The sequence below is a fragment of the Falco rusticolus genome, chromosome 5, assembly GCF_015220075.1.
Source record: "Falco rusticolus isolate bFalRus1 chromosome 5, bFalRus1.pri, whole genome shotgun sequence".
NCBI lineage: Eukaryota > Metazoa > Chordata > Aves > Falconiformes > Falconidae > Falco > Falco rusticolus.
Genome location: NC_051191.1, coordinates 45,170,522 through 45,185,848, shown reverse-complemented (window position 1 = coordinate 45,185,848; position 15,327 = coordinate 45,170,522). Strand labels below are relative to the sequence as shown.

At 39.1% G+C, this 15,327-nt stretch overlaps 1 protein-coding gene across 2 annotated transcripts; it reads right to left on the bottom strand.

The window, feature by feature from the left end:
• Window positions 1–534: 534 nt before the first annotated feature.
• DEPDC4 (DEP domain containing 4) lies at window positions 535–15,295 on the bottom strand. Of its 2 annotated transcripts, none has more exons than XM_037389037.1 (9): window positions 15,179–15,295; window positions 13,785–14,211; window positions 13,102–13,253; window positions 12,395–12,581; window positions 9,896–10,122; window positions 7,067–7,209; window positions 6,718–6,843; window positions 5,200–5,278; window positions 535–2,787 (listed from the first exon to the last, which is right to left on the bottom strand). In XM_037389037.1, the coding sequence occupies exons 1-9, from the start codon at window positions 15,261–15,263 to the stop codon at window positions 2,570–2,572; spliced, it is 1,644 nt and encodes a 547-aa protein (XP_037244934.1). In that variant the 5' UTR covers window positions 15,264–15,295; the 3' UTR covers window positions 535–2,569. The 2 variants fall into 2 exon arrangements, with proteins under 2 accessions (XP_037244934.1, XP_037244936.1); XM_037389039.1 differs by lacking the exon at window positions 15,179–15,295 and adding an exon at window positions 14,782–15,069.
• Between the last annotated feature and the right edge of the window lie 32 nt (window positions 15,296–15,327).

The window sequence follows — 15,327 nt, the reverse complement described above, 5'->3', positions numbered from 1 at the left end:
ACTTCACTCTGGAAATGTTATACTTCAAATACAAATTCATATTGGCAATTAATTTGATAGCTGTATGCTAGAAATCATAAATGGGAATGAGTGAGAGGTCCAGCATCCCTACCAGATGATTCTGTGTCAAATACTGTTAAAGTGACAGAACTTTTTAAAGTCCTAAGGTTTTCCTAATTTTGAAATGTAACAAAGCGTAACAATGTAAAAAACAGTAATCTGTAGTTCACCAAACTTGTTCTGTTCTGCAGGCCCTTACACTTAAATGTAAACCATGTTTCTTTCAACAGAAGATTAAAAATTAGTAAACCCACCTATCAGGGTAGGTGAATAAGACAGAGCTCTAAAGAGGTCTTACTTTCCATTACAGAACTAGATCAATCTTGACTTCTTGTCCCATGAACAGAAGAAAGCACCTGGCAGCTATAAACTCCTGTCCACTTGAAGCATTTCCTTGCTGTTTGATACCTGGCTCTACACCCACTAAGCTCCCTCTTTCTTACAAGAGCACTATGAAATGACAAGATAGATCCATCGCTTTTTATGTAATGCTTTATTATCATCTTTACATTATCACAAGAAACTTCTAATCAAGTCACAATGTGCAAGATTTTTTTTTAATACAGTTTTCCCAGTCTATCTAGCCGAGAAATTACCACGTTATCATCCCTCACTGTTACCAGAGTCAGTTGAGTGAGACCCTGTAAAGGGACTGGGAGGGGAGGTGGGGAAAGCGAAACCAAACTCAAATCCCTTTCTCCCACTACTTGACACCAGAAGCACTTGATCAGGAAATACCTGTTCATAGTCCTCAATAACCTACTTCTGTACATGTACCCTTTTCTGTGAGAATGACCACCCCACCCCCAGGGCTAGAAAAAGAATATGAGGCCCTGAAATCTAGTAATTAGGGTATTCACCCCGGAAGGTGAAACTTGGTCTTTTTTCCTGCAGAAATAGTTTTTTCACATTGTACAGTCCCTGTCAAATAACAAGTGCATAAACAGGGCTGCATGGACAGAGATTTAAACTACATTCTCCGACTTCTAATAAGGCCAGATCATTTAAATAAGGCTACTTGAAACATGCAACTTTGCACAACCTACTACCTGTACACAGAGCTGGTTGTATCTAACAGTGCAACCATTTCAATTTATAAAAGCAAAGAGCACTAGTTTTTAGAAAGCTTTGGTATCCTGCTAACTTGACCACACATTTGAAGAGCAGCGGAGGATGTAGACACCTAAAGCAGCATATTCACAGTGAAAAATCATGGTCATATAGAACCAGTCCAGCAAATGGGCCAAGAAAATTACAAAGGATTGGAGCACCTGTCACATAAGGAAGAAGCTGAGTGAGCTGTGGTTATTTAGCCTTGAGAAAAGGCGGCTCAGGGGAAAAAGTAAAGATGACAGAGCCAGATGCTTCTCAGTGGTGCCCAGTGGAAGGACAGAAGGTAACGGGTACAAACTGAAATTCAAGAAATTCTACCCAAACATAAGGTAGTATGATTTTTTTGTGGGTTGTTTTTTTTTTGTTTACATACTGTGAGGCTGGTCAAACACTGGACCAGGCTCACCTGAAAGGTGAGATACTCTAAATTCAACTGGAGAAGGCCCTGAGCAGCCTGCACTGACTTCACTTTGAGCTGGGCAGTAGGACTAGACCAGAGGTCCCTTCCAACCTCGATTTTACATTTCTGTCCAATGCCTAATTAGATGTCTGTCATGAGGATGGAGGAAGTAATTTAAACCCTGTAACATTATATTGCATATTTATTTATGATTTCAATCAACATTTCCTTGCCAATGTACAGTTAACCATCAATGTGTTGACAAGCCAATATGCCTTCTAGCTTTGGCCTATGAATCCATAAAAGCTATCAAAGTATTTATGATAAATAACTGGACAATATCCAAGTATCCTCATGCTAAAATAAATTGCTTATGTACACCAAGAGATCTAAACCAAGATTACTGTTTCTCAAGTTTTTTTAAATGTAACCTTTTACTTGCTTTTGCATAACTGTTGAGTTAGCAGCAGCTCAGTCTGCCAGAGTGGGGAAGGAGCAATAGGCTATGATTACTGGCTGCAAGCACACACAGCTTCCCTGCCTAACAAATGCTGCCTGCCAGATTCAAAATCCACTGACCTGCTCCTAATGGTTTTGACACACTTATTACACTTCTACAATACTCCCAGGAATTATAATCAACAGTTTAAAACTAGGTTACAGTATGAATTAGATAGAAAATATTGAAAACCTTACTGTCAACCCAAGCGTGGGTCTGAATGTAGACTTGGCTCAGCCAGAAAGCCATGAGGACATGGAAGGGAAAAAAGTGCCAAACCCTGAATTCAAAGCAGAACAAGCAGTGTGCAAGTAATTAAGTACATTTTGCTTAAAGAGTCATTAATAAGGATTAATTCTTTTTAGCAGCATAGTAATTTTGATAGTTGTAGTTTTCTGTAGCTGAAGGTGTAAGAACATAAGAAGAAAATGGTTTGCAGGGAACAATTGTCATATGCACCCTCCCATTTTTAAAAAAATTAAATGGCTGAATTGAGTCTAACCATTTTGAATACAAAATTCACATGTAGCTTTACAACCACTACAATAGGTGAGAGAATGGTGTTTTCTGAATTCTTTAATTAATTTCTTCTTCTGCTTCAAAGGAATAGTGGGGTCATTGACCATCTCTTGAACCAATGTGAGAAGATGCTGGTTTGTTTGTTGTTTTTGATCTTCATATACTTTAGCTGTCACACGCTGACAGAAGGTGAAGCCTTTGTAAGAAATCAGAGGTTCAGATTAAGTTTAACGTAACATGTAAGAGCCTGATTAAAAAAATCTGATCAGAAACATAGGTATACTGGTACTCCAGTTTAGATGCGATTTCAGTTCTCTACAAACTATGTGAAACATACAGCCTTCCACGAAGCATAAACATCTAAATGTAAATTGCAAAAACAAAATTGAAAAGCAGTGTTACAAGTGCAGTATCACAGATGATTTTGTATTGTGAACAGGCCTGCAAGACAGAGCCAATACAGTTCTGGCAATCAGAAACCATAACAAAGAATGCTACACAAGAAGAATGGCACCTTGCAGTTGTCACTATCCAGTGATTCCCTGTGAGTCTATCAGATCGGCAGCAAGGCCCAATACCTAATGCAAGTGAACAAATACTTGAAACAGTTGCCTCTGAACCACACCTCTGAAATCAGGAACAGAATTCAGGGACTTCTAGGCGACTAGATGGCTCAGCATGGTTAGTGTACCAGAAGCAGAGTGATTTAACAGGCAGCAGTGCAGGGTGATGGCAGAGCAAGGAACTGGACCCCGAGAGATACACAACTCTGGCACAACTTAGCTATAAAAGAAGTTGTGAACCTATGCAGTAGAGTACTGCCCTGCAAGAATTCAAGCCCCACCACTGGGCAGGTGAGTTCTGGCCTGAGGAAGGACTGGCATTCAGCTACTCCACAGACACTTTTTCCTTCTATGCATGTTAGACAGCAAGTTGGTTGAACAACTGTCAATTGCCTAAAGGGGAAAAAATTCTTACTATTCCTTCTGTACAAACATCATCTTCTTAAGGCTTCACACAGAGAGTGGTAATAACCTAAACTGCCAGAATCTTGACATGCACATGTCCTTCCCTCCTTTTACAGTCTGTCAAACACCAGATGTGAAACACTTTTTATTGTTTCATAGACTCGGGTCAAGAAAGAACAGCTCTTTCAAAAGGGAAAGCTTAACAACTTCTGGCAAAAAGATTAGCTCTTAATCTAGTAAACCAGTTTAAACTACTGGGCTAAATGATTCAGCCTGAAGTTTTAACACACATCACAGAGTCCCCTCACTGTTTTTAGTACTTTGTATTTACAACAAACCTAAGGATTACCCTCCTGCAGGACACAGATCTCTTTTCTTATCAGGCCCCCCCAGCCTTCCTTCCTGCTCCCACTCACTCTTCAGGAAGCTCACCAGCTAATAATGCTCACTAGCTCCCAGGAAAGATTTTTCTCCAGTCTCCTCCATGAGAAAATGGAAAAATGACACCAGAACATGAGGCACACAGGAAAGCAGGAATATGCCATGCTGGAGAGCTTACAATCAGATCAAACTACCCATTTCAACAAGTAGATGGACTCTATATGCACTTACAGACTGAAACTCCAAAACTTAGTAAGGAGAATATAGTATGGGATTTGTACTTCAGATGTCTGTTCAATGTGCTAATGGATGGAGACCACATAGGCTCCAAGAATGCTGCAGACAGGCAATTCCTTTTTCTGTTGCTCATCTCTGTTATTCTTTGGCTACACAATATGCGACACTCAGAACACTGAACCCAAAACAATTTGGACACATTCTAGAACCCACCACAAATGGTAAGACTCTGTATATGAAACTACCTCTCAGGCAGCTGCTGTGTTAAACAGCATAGTATCTTACAGTGTTACTCAGTTCCCTAATGGCTTAAGCACATAATGCAATACAGAAGTCAAAAGGAAGAAGGGTAAAGAGTCAGAGAGAAATTCAGTTATTTAAGCCAACCATTTTAATCATAGTGCTGAAAGATACTTTTGGCAGCAAGGCCAAATAGAATTTTAGCTTGAAAAAGAAATACGCTGGAAAACACTAATACCATGTACACAAATGTCTGCCTTTTAGGCTACTCTACCTTTCTGTAAATCTTAAGCTCTTAATAAACTTTTGTGCTTACCCAGAAAAGGAAGAAGTTCTTCAAAACGCTAAAAATCACTCTCTGCTCAAGACATCTATCAGAACCTCAAACTACTGAACTCTATGAGAATTTTTAGGCATCTTGTGGCAGAAATATAAGAATGCTGTTCCTGAATATAAAATCCTATCAAATTCACAAACCAAATCATAAGCACGGCACTTTGGGAAGCACATTTTGCACTAATTTCTCCAGAAGTAATTATTTGGTAAAAAACTCACGCGTAATGTGTTCAGACCAGATAATTAATAGAATCACTGTTCTCCAATATTCAGAGAACAGCATTTTGCTTAGATAATGAAATTATTTAGCAAATTACCCACTAATCACTTTAATGCTTCACTTCTAATAAAGGAAAAAAACATAACCTATTCCAAATTATAATCAACTGATGGTAAACGAATTTGTATAGAATGGTTTATATAAAAGTGTGTATCACATCATCTACCTGAATTGATATCCGGATCTTGTCCTTCTAGCAAACTCTCTAGTCTTCTACTAGTTAGTTCCAGAAGAGTTAAAGGACTCTGAAAATACAACCAAACAAAGGAAAAGTTACAAAAGCAATAGTTCTGTATTTTGAAAATCTACAGTTTTCAGATAATCAGTTTACACCCCACCCCCCTAATTAACTGCAGAAGAATCTATGCCTACACTTACTTCGGTACACATTCAAAGTCTCTGATAAAACTATGTCTTTTAGTGCAATTCTACTAAAATGCGTATTTTTATTTCTGATATTTCTGGCCAAAGAAATAAGGAAGGTGTTCTAGATGCTGTTTTACAATGAACTATGGCTAAAATTGTAGTGTAGATCGTAAACTGATTCCAGCTTATATAATACGCAAGGTTCTCAACTGAAGCTGTGAAAGAGTGAGCCACCACCCACTCTGCTGTCACTGCTACGAAGCAGTGGGCACTCCATTTGTCAGAGCTGGCTCAATCTCCAACCACGAATCAAAGCCCTAACCGTCATGTCAGAACCCTTAATAATGTACAGCCAAAACTATTTATTTAACACATCCAAAATTCACACTAATAACTTCACACTTTCAAACTAAACTGGAGCTAATAAAGAAAAAATCTCCCATGTCTCTTCAGTTGAGGTCAGAAGTGAAAAATCAATGTGTTGTATAAGAATTAAAAGTAATATTTTACTGAAACCACATCAATGTTACTGTTAGGCTTATATGTAGCTAGACAATAAATGTCTACTGCTTATCTTACAACAGCTGAGGTAATTCATTCGTATAGTTTAATGTTTTAATGCAGAATTTTGTAATTGAAGAAAACAGTAGAGAAGCATGACAACTTTATTGCACTGGCACTGGCTGAATACAGAAAGTCAGTATTGAGTCAGGGAAGGCTGCATCTCTTCACATGTGTGACAGTATGATAGAACATAAATACAGACATATTTTGTCTTCTTTATATTTACATAACTGATCAAGTTAAGTAGAAAAGCCATTGCATTTTGAGGTTCTATTTAGCTTCTTTTATTCAGAAGCTAACATTTCAAAATACCAAAGGAACTCTTAAAACTTATCAAAGCTGTGTATCTATGCTACGGCACCAGAGCATGTCATCTTATATACCACTCGGAGTATGTCAGCTCACTTCTAAATGAGAAAGACAAAGAGTCTAAAAATTTAGTAGGCAGTCACCAGAAATAAGGTGCCAAAAAGCCTCTATGAGGATTTCTTAACACTTTAAATATTTTCTTAATACAGATGATGCAAATAGAGAGGATATTACATATAAAGGACTTGCAAAGCTCGCAAAAAGCTGTCTTCTATAGTCTCTCCTATATAGGAGGAATAGCTTCTCACCCTGCTTGACTGTACCATTAAACTGTAACAAATGGAACACTAAACCTTGCTCCTCAGACCTGCCATCTCCAAAAAGGCACTTCATGGCACTTAAACATCTAAAATGACAAAGCCAATGAGATAGAGGAAAACGCTACCTTGGAGAGCTCGGAGTGATTGTCCATCAGAAACTGAGTCAGCAGTTCTGCCTGTGGTTTTGACAATGTCTTATTTTGCAAAATGAACTTTGTGCAAGTCTTGATGATCACCGATCTGTTCTCAAACTAGAAAAAGAGAACTCCAATTTGGCATTAGATTTACCTGTGAAGTGTCAGCAAAGACTAAGTATAACATGCTGCTATCAGTGGGAAGAACATCTTGATACTTGTTTTAAAACAAATCCCGTTGGAAGGCAGCAAACAGGATACTTTAACTCTGGACAAAAGGAAGAGTTAGCTTTACTATGGGAAAGTGCCATTTCCCACACTAAAAATTATGGATACTTACTTGTTTTTGTAATTTGTAGCCCTCAGATTCTGATGCAATGGCTATGAATGTCAGGAGTCTATGTAGCTCTTCCCGGGTATTTGGTGCTAATAATTTTAAATAAAGTTGTGATGCTTCTAGAGCTTGATCTGTTTTTCCTTTTTCTGTAATGGAGCAAAACAGCATATCCAGCCCAATTGTTCATTTTCAATAATCAAGAATACACATTTAAATTCCAGTTTTAATCCCATTCTTTGGGTTTTTTTACCTCCAAAGCAAGCAGGTTCTCTGACTTCAAAAGCCTTTCTGACATGACTCAATACAGCATTTAGTCAATATAAGCTTAAAGCCTTTGCCCCATAGCTAGTCAGAGAACAGATGTGCTTAAACAATATATACGAGACATTACTATATTCTGTGTACCATATGCGAACACTGAAGTGCTGTTTGCACCGTTTGTTTATAGATCTTTGTATTATATTCCAAGATTCATGTCAAAGTAATTAATGAGCTGAACAATTCTAATTTCCTCATTATTTTGAGGTTTGGGGTTTTTTTGTTTGTTTTGTTTGAGTATTTGAAGGTTTATTTTTTGTTTTGTTGGTTTTTTTTGTTAGTTGTTACCTACAGGTGGAAATAATCTCCAATAAAACCCTCTTTAGATGATAATTCTATCTAACTTCATTTTGAAAGTGAAGAACAGTCAAAAAGTCAAGTAACTTTCCTAAGGCAAGAGCAAGATGAGGGTAGGTACAGGAATAGAACCTACATATGATTTTCTGGCCTCTATCCTATTAGTGGGACAGAAGTTACATTTTACAAGAAATAGCCCAGGATTTTCACCACGAAAAGAGTAAGTGACCCTTTACCAGAAGAAAGGCAGACCAAAAAAAAAAAAAAAAAAAGCAAAGCAGGAAAGAATTGCCAAATTGCCAAAGGGCGTGAAGTACAGATAGGAAGACAGGAAGTTCAGTCATTTCTGGAGTGTAAGAGTTTCTCTGATCTGTGGTTAAAGTTTTACTAAGTTACTTTAAAAGAATATAGGAAAAAGAAAAAAATCCAATCTAAAAGGATTCAATATACCACATGGACTAGTTTAACCAGATGCATTCATCTGTAACGTAAGTACTCTAGATCAGTTCGTTTTAAAGGCAACAAGTGCAGCAATATGTTTGCCTTTACAACAGATCTGTGTTTTCAGCCATCTTAATCAGACTGTTTAACAACTGATGAAAACACAGTTGAAATCATATAGACGTTGATAACAAAATGAAGACATACTTTAGCTAACTGCAGCACTTCTCTAATTTTGGAAGTGTTTTAAATATGTAGATATTCACAGCTAGTTCAAGTGCTCTCTTGCATTAGTCAGAACAACAGCACTTTATCAAAGTAAGGTTAATTGCACTGGATTCTATTTGAAAATTATTATTATTAGAATCCAAGTTGTTATTCACTAATGACCATAATCTATTCCATAGCACCAAGAAGGAAAAATGGTTGTAAAATAGTTAAGCACAATCTCCTAACAGCGACCCAGTATAAACTGGAACACAGCTGAGGACACCAGAACACAAACTAATACATTCAAACACAGAATTTCCTGACGCTAAAGTTACAGCTATCACTTAATAAAAATAATAAAGCATTAGAAACTGCTTGTGAGATAGTCTTACTCAAGTTGGAAACATGACAAAACTAAAGCAAGAATAAGAAAGCAAAATAGCCCTGGACATTTCCCAGGTTATTAGTTTAGAACAAGCAGATACTTACTAAGACCTACAGGCAACTAAAGCATTGAGTAATTCAACGTAATTATGACACTGTCTTTTCCCTTGCCTACTGATTTGGCTATTTTGATTCTCTAATTTAGTAATATGCTATAATATTGGTTTAGACCAGTTTTGTATTTAAGTTGTGTATATGAACTATGGCTTCTTTAATTTAAGTGAACAATTAGCAGAAGTTACCAGCAGCCAAATCAGTTATTTCAAGTTAGCATTCTTTTTTTGTGGATGGGTTATGTAATTTTGCAATAGTTTCCCTTACATGACTTCTATTACAATCCAGTATTTTTTTTTCTCCTTAGCAAAATACTACTAATATAAATATTGCCCTCTATTTCCATGAGGTTTTGGCCACAGGATCCACCACTGCTCCAATTTTTTTTACACAGGCCAACTGTTCTCCTATATCAGTAAGCCTGTCATAGTTCTCCAAAACCTGAAACTTTTGACAATACCTCATAAACTCTACTGAACTGAAGAAGTAACAGGGCCTATTTTGGGTAGGATTAATCTTAAACTTATATTTAAACCCTTCTGTTTTACTTGCGAGCATATGCAGGGTTGTTTTTTGCAGGGGGATCACAGCCTGAATCACCATCTCAGCAGCCCCTTTTATCATTTTAAATAACTTTGATTACTAAAAAAGCCCTAAGCTCAGAACTCACAAAAGCTTATTCTGGTTAACAAGAAAACTTTGTAGCAATGATATTACTTTTATGCTACTAGTCACAATTAGGAAGTTCTGACTAGCGGTAAAACACTTTCTCAATGAGGGTAGTTACACACTAAAAGAGGTTACGCACAGAAGTTGGTGATTATATCCTTGCAGAATTTCAAAATTCAGCTGGACCAGGCCCTAAGCAACTTGATCTAACTTTGAAATTAGTCTTTGCCTTAAGCAGAGGTTCTGACTAGTGACCTTAAGCATTCCCTTCCAACCTATGAATTAAAGTGCATCGCCAACAGCATTGCAAATAGTGTTATGATTCAGTTGATTAACACTTCATAAGTTACACCCTTTACACTGCTTTCACTTGTATTTTTTGTTCTAGGTTGCTCTTACCTATAAGTTCTATAATTCCTGAATGAATATCGAGATCCTGAGTGGCAAGAAGGGAGTCCTTCTTTTGGCTATAATACTTTATTATAATGTCAAAGAGAATCTTCTTGTATGTATTCAGACTGCCGGGTTTGTTAGTGCTTTGAGGTAACTGCTGACTAACCATCACTATGAATTGGTCTGGGAAATACTCCAAGCATTCAATTGCAGCATAGAGCCATTTGTCAAGCCTGCAGAAGGAAAAGTTAGTTTTAGTGCTTACTTTAAAACACTCTGTCTGTTCTTATTTAATCCTTTAAAGAAAATTAGGTAGAAATAGCCATGCAGATATAGTCACATATTTGAACCCCAGCATTATACTTGTTGCTTATTAAGTAGTTTTATTTAACTTCTTTCCCTGTAGTTGTTCAAGGTCCTGCCCAAAATAAGCAACTTCCATGGTTTTCCTATGCTACAGACAATACACCTGAGCTACACCCAGATCAAAACAAGCTACAATCATGCCAGACTACCACTGACCCCAGGGCACTTGCCTGATTCCGCTAGCATTTACAGCCAAGCACCACTACACTACTGCTCCAACACACACAATGAAAACCCACCAGGGCTAACCAGGGTGAAAAAGCAAGCGAGTGGATCTCCACAGAAGAGAAAGACAACAATTAGTTTGAAAACTGAGAAAAATAAGAAAAGTTTAAATCCCAGAAGACACTGGAAGCAGTTTATTGTATGACCTACTACAAAGGCATGAATTTTCTTAAGCATTTGTTGCCTGTATGACTTCACTAGGGAGAGAAAATGTACCTAAACATCTACCTAAAATTTAGGTAGACAACTCAATTGTTTAGAGAGGCTGGAAGGTCAGAGGAAAAAGTCACTAACTCAACCATGTTGTACAGAAGAAATCTAAAATTATATTAACTGTGGAAGGCAGAGGGACTGCCTCTCCACATATAAAATAATTTGAGCTGAATCAATAAATGTCTGCATCTTCTCACAAGTATTTAAGACCTACAGAATCTTACTTTTATCATGGAGAGCAGAAACATTGCTGCTGGACAGCTAGATGAACTTTTGTTTGAACTGCCGCGGCCAACAATAATTGTTAACTCTTGGATGCATAAAAGAAGTAAAACAGTAAAATAGAAAGAGGATCATGACCTCCTTTTAGTTGCAATTCCATGAACAGGGTGATCACTGCAAGCAGGATTTGATTACAGCTTTCAAGTACAACATGACGCTATTTGAAAACTGGAAACAGGAAAGTTGAGATATAAATTATGCTCACTCCCCCACCTTCATACTGGAGGCAATTAATCCTACAACTGCTTGTAATACTGGTAGCTATTCTTTATACCTGGAATTTTCCATTTCTCAGGCATGCTGTAAGCCAGACTTGAATAAGATGCTGCCTAAAAAGATGCTATTCCAGCCCCCCACTTAAGTAAATTGCAGAATGTTGCAATGAGGTATGCACATTCATCTGATATGTTAGCAAAGATCTGAATGTTAGACACACTTAACACAGACTAATACAGAGTAAGAACCACATGTAAGATATTTTAAAAGACACAAGCCCACCAATCACCCAAGAATCAAGTAAAACAGAAGTATAAAGCCCCCCCCCCCCCCCCCAAGAGTGTTCATCAACGCATTCCAGGTGGAAAAATCCACGGAGTTAAGATGCTATCCAGCAATAAACCTAGTTTGGAATCAGGAGTTCCATTAGCTTATATAAAACTCTAAACATACATTAAAAAAAAATCATATTTTCTCCCTAAAGCAAGAATACATAAAAACCGTAAGAAAGTCTTTAGGTACAAGGATTAACCTCAATCTTACAAACAGATAAAAATTGTATTGAGTTGACAGAAACAATCATTACTAAGACACACACATGAGGAGACATGCCCTGACACATTCATTAAAAGTACATGCCAAGATAGAGATCAGCCCAAGTGTGATCAACTGGAAAACTACAAAAATAATAGAACATTTAAGGAAAAGAGCATTGGCAACACACAGCCACGCCACTTTCACTTTTTTATTCTCATGATATAAGCATTCTTCAGTGTTACAGCTTAGCTGTTCCTTTTCTGTTGCTAACAGTAGATGCCTTACTGACTTTGTATCTCCACAGCACCACTGCCAGGAACTATAGCAAGCAAACAAGAAGCCCTGGAATCATTTTTTTTTCAAGTTCTAACATCCGTTATAGAGACCTAATGGTGAAGTGCCTGCTCTGAAATCTAGGAGTGTTTTTGACACTGAAAGTTAAGGTTTTGACGTAATCTTAAAACCCTCAAACATCCAATCCTAAACATATACTTTCTGTGAATTCCCTTACCACTTCCGAGAAGTCAGAGGGAAGTATATTAATGCTCCCCTGTCTACAAGTATACGAGTGTAACGATGTTTATTTTGTTGACTTAACACGTATCTTAAATCAAGAGTAAAATAAAACATTTACTAACAAATCAATTTTATAGATGTATAACTTACTCAGGCAAGTTTAATATACATGTAACCTCTCTGTCCAGGAACGTATTTGAGATAATCAGGTCTTCTTCTCTGCCAAATCCCTCTGGTTTTGTTTTCACTGAAGACACTAAGATATTTTCTAGAATCGGAACATCAATTAACTGCAGCAGTCGTAGTAGAGTTTGCTGTTTCCAGACATCTTCTATTACTGATACCATAAAATAAACAAAAAAAGACCCCGAGAAATAAGATATTATGCAAAACACTAACCTTTGGGTTTACTCACTCAAGAATGTTTTAAGCATTCAAAGAGAAATAGGTAACAGCAGTGCGAAGTTTCTATGTTGGGAAAGAAGGGATCAAAATAGGAATGCTAAGGAAGGCGGCTTTAAAGAGAACATCTCTCTCCCCATCATATTAGAATTAGCAATAACCTACTCTTACAAGTAATACATACCAGAAAATATACTTAACTTAAAACCTATTTCCTTCTGAAGTGGTATTTGCATAAGTGGAATAGCACCCACATGCAAAAAAATAATCCTGTTGTTGTTTCCTTCAGTTCACTTACTATGAACATTTACCCATTTAGCAATCATTTATCTGTTTTGTCATTAGTGACATGTTAAATCTAGGACTCTAAGGGGCAGTCTGTAACAGAAATGAGATACTCAAATTACATCCAGTGGAGAACAATCAAGTTTTAAAAAGAAAAATCAAATCCTCACCTCTTTTTGAAAGCAGATGAGTTTGTTTATTAACCATGATCTTTGGAGGTAGAGAGGCATGAACACTTATTGATCGAAGAAGCTCCTCTACCCTCTTTTTATCAGCTGCTTCTAATGCTAAGGGGTTTGAAAGTGTTGTTTCACACTTTGTTCTGCTTAGGGGAGAAAAAAGAAATAGATTTATAACAAATACAACCAGGACACATTTATCTTTCTGTCACTTCCTAAACTGCTGTTAAATCAGGACTTTAGGGCTTCACTGGATCTAGGGTCTATCCTGCTGCTAGAAAACCAATCATTCACATCTGCTTTGTGGAAAGGGGAAGCATACTGATTCCAAATATTGATTATTACTTCCATTTCTCTTTACTAGCTTCTAGCAAGTAGCCTATTCATGCTAATACTCAGATTTCAGCACAACTGACTGCAAAAGAAAATGATTCCTAGGCTTATGCTACTGTCCCAGACTCTACTCTAAATAACAAGGAAAAGATCAAAGCAGTTTAACATTACCAAGAAATATTAGGTAGCGTCTGCTATTTAGGCATATTTTTCAGAACTGGCATGTAGTTTTCAGAAGTCTCTCATACCTGGGTTAGACAGCCATTACCTCATCTACAGTTAACCCACCTTAACTTAAAAAAACCCACAAAACCACATCAGAATAGTTCAGAGTAGCTCACCTGGAAAGTCTTTTTATCTTCTGTTTGCAGATTTGCTCAGGAGACAAGATCTCATTGCCTTTATTCTTTCTTGGAGGAAGAGGAGTAAGACTGCTATTTACAAATTTATAGAGGCTAGTGTTTGTGTCTTCAAACTCTGTTTCTTTTTCGTTCTTGAATAAAGCAAGCTTTGCTCCAACTGGCTCAAACACCTTGTGATCCATCAATGCTTGGCATACACGGACTCCCTTCAGCCGAGAAATATCATTGCAGCTTAGGTACATGCTTTGCATAAGATGGCTCAGCACCACATCAACAGCATTTGAGCCGGTGAAACAGTTTTTATATGTTTTCAGGTGTTGTCTACGTCTTTTGATTTCCACCTGACTATGTAGAGCATGAATAATACCATTCCACAGCTGAGTTGCTTGGAAAGGACCATCGAAATCTGCAAAATATTTATATAAGTTTCACAGGTTTATAAAGCTCTAATTGAAGATTTAAAAAAAATATTTTTACTCTGTGAAATTAGTTATAGATATATATATGTTTAAAAATTATCCAGAAATCAGCTTAATTTTATAAGGACAGAGAAAGAGAATACTTCATGAAGCAGTCTTTCTTGTAAGTTGACTCAATCCCCTAGGGCAGAGTCAAGAGAAGAAAATACACTAAAAACAGAAGAGGAAGGTTTCTTTGTTATTACCACACATGCTGTACGTGTGTACACACGCACGTTCGCTCATTACAGAATCCCAGAGCGGCTGAGGCAGGGGCCTTCGGAGTCCATCCGGTCCGACGCCCCTACTCAAGCAGGGCTGCCCAGAGCTGGCTGTCGGAGTCGGTCGCCCAGGCCCAGGCGGCTCCTGAGTTACCCCCAAAGGAGGCGCAGCCACCACCTCTCCGGGCACCCCTGAGCGCCCGGGTCCCCGCTCTGCCTTCTACCCGCAGGCGCTGGTGAGAACCTCCCGAGCGGTCCCTCCTCCAGACTGAGCGGTCCCAGCTCTCCCAGCCTCACCCGGAGGACGCTCCTCCAGCCCTCAGTTTCTCCTCCACACACCGCTCTCAGCTCGGCGGACACCAAACCGACACTGCATCACACTAAACCTGCGCGCCCCGCAACCTCCCGCTCCGAACACCGAGGCGCCGCTCCGGGCCCAGCGCGCCCCGCCCGCTGGGGCACAGCCTCAGGAGGCTCCTCTCCCCCGGAGCAGCTGCTGGCGCCCACACCAGCTCCCGCCTTCCCGCCCGCAGGCCGGCGGCCCCCGCAGCTCCGGTGCAACGGGCGGGCACGCGCCGGCCCCTCAGGGGCCGCCCCGCCCCCCGGCGAGGCGCGGAGCCGCCGCCAACCCCGACGACACCGCGGAACAAGGAGCCGCGTCAGCGGCGAGACGAGGACGACCGTCCTCCCACACCTCGCCGCCGCCCGCTCCCACGCCGCGGCTCCAACTCGCTCTGGCTGCGGAGCCTCCTGAACCGCGGAGTCAAATATCCCGCCATAAGGGCGGCCGGCGCCGCTGGCGGAAGCCGGGAGCGTGCATCACTTCCCGCCCCCCTCCGCCTC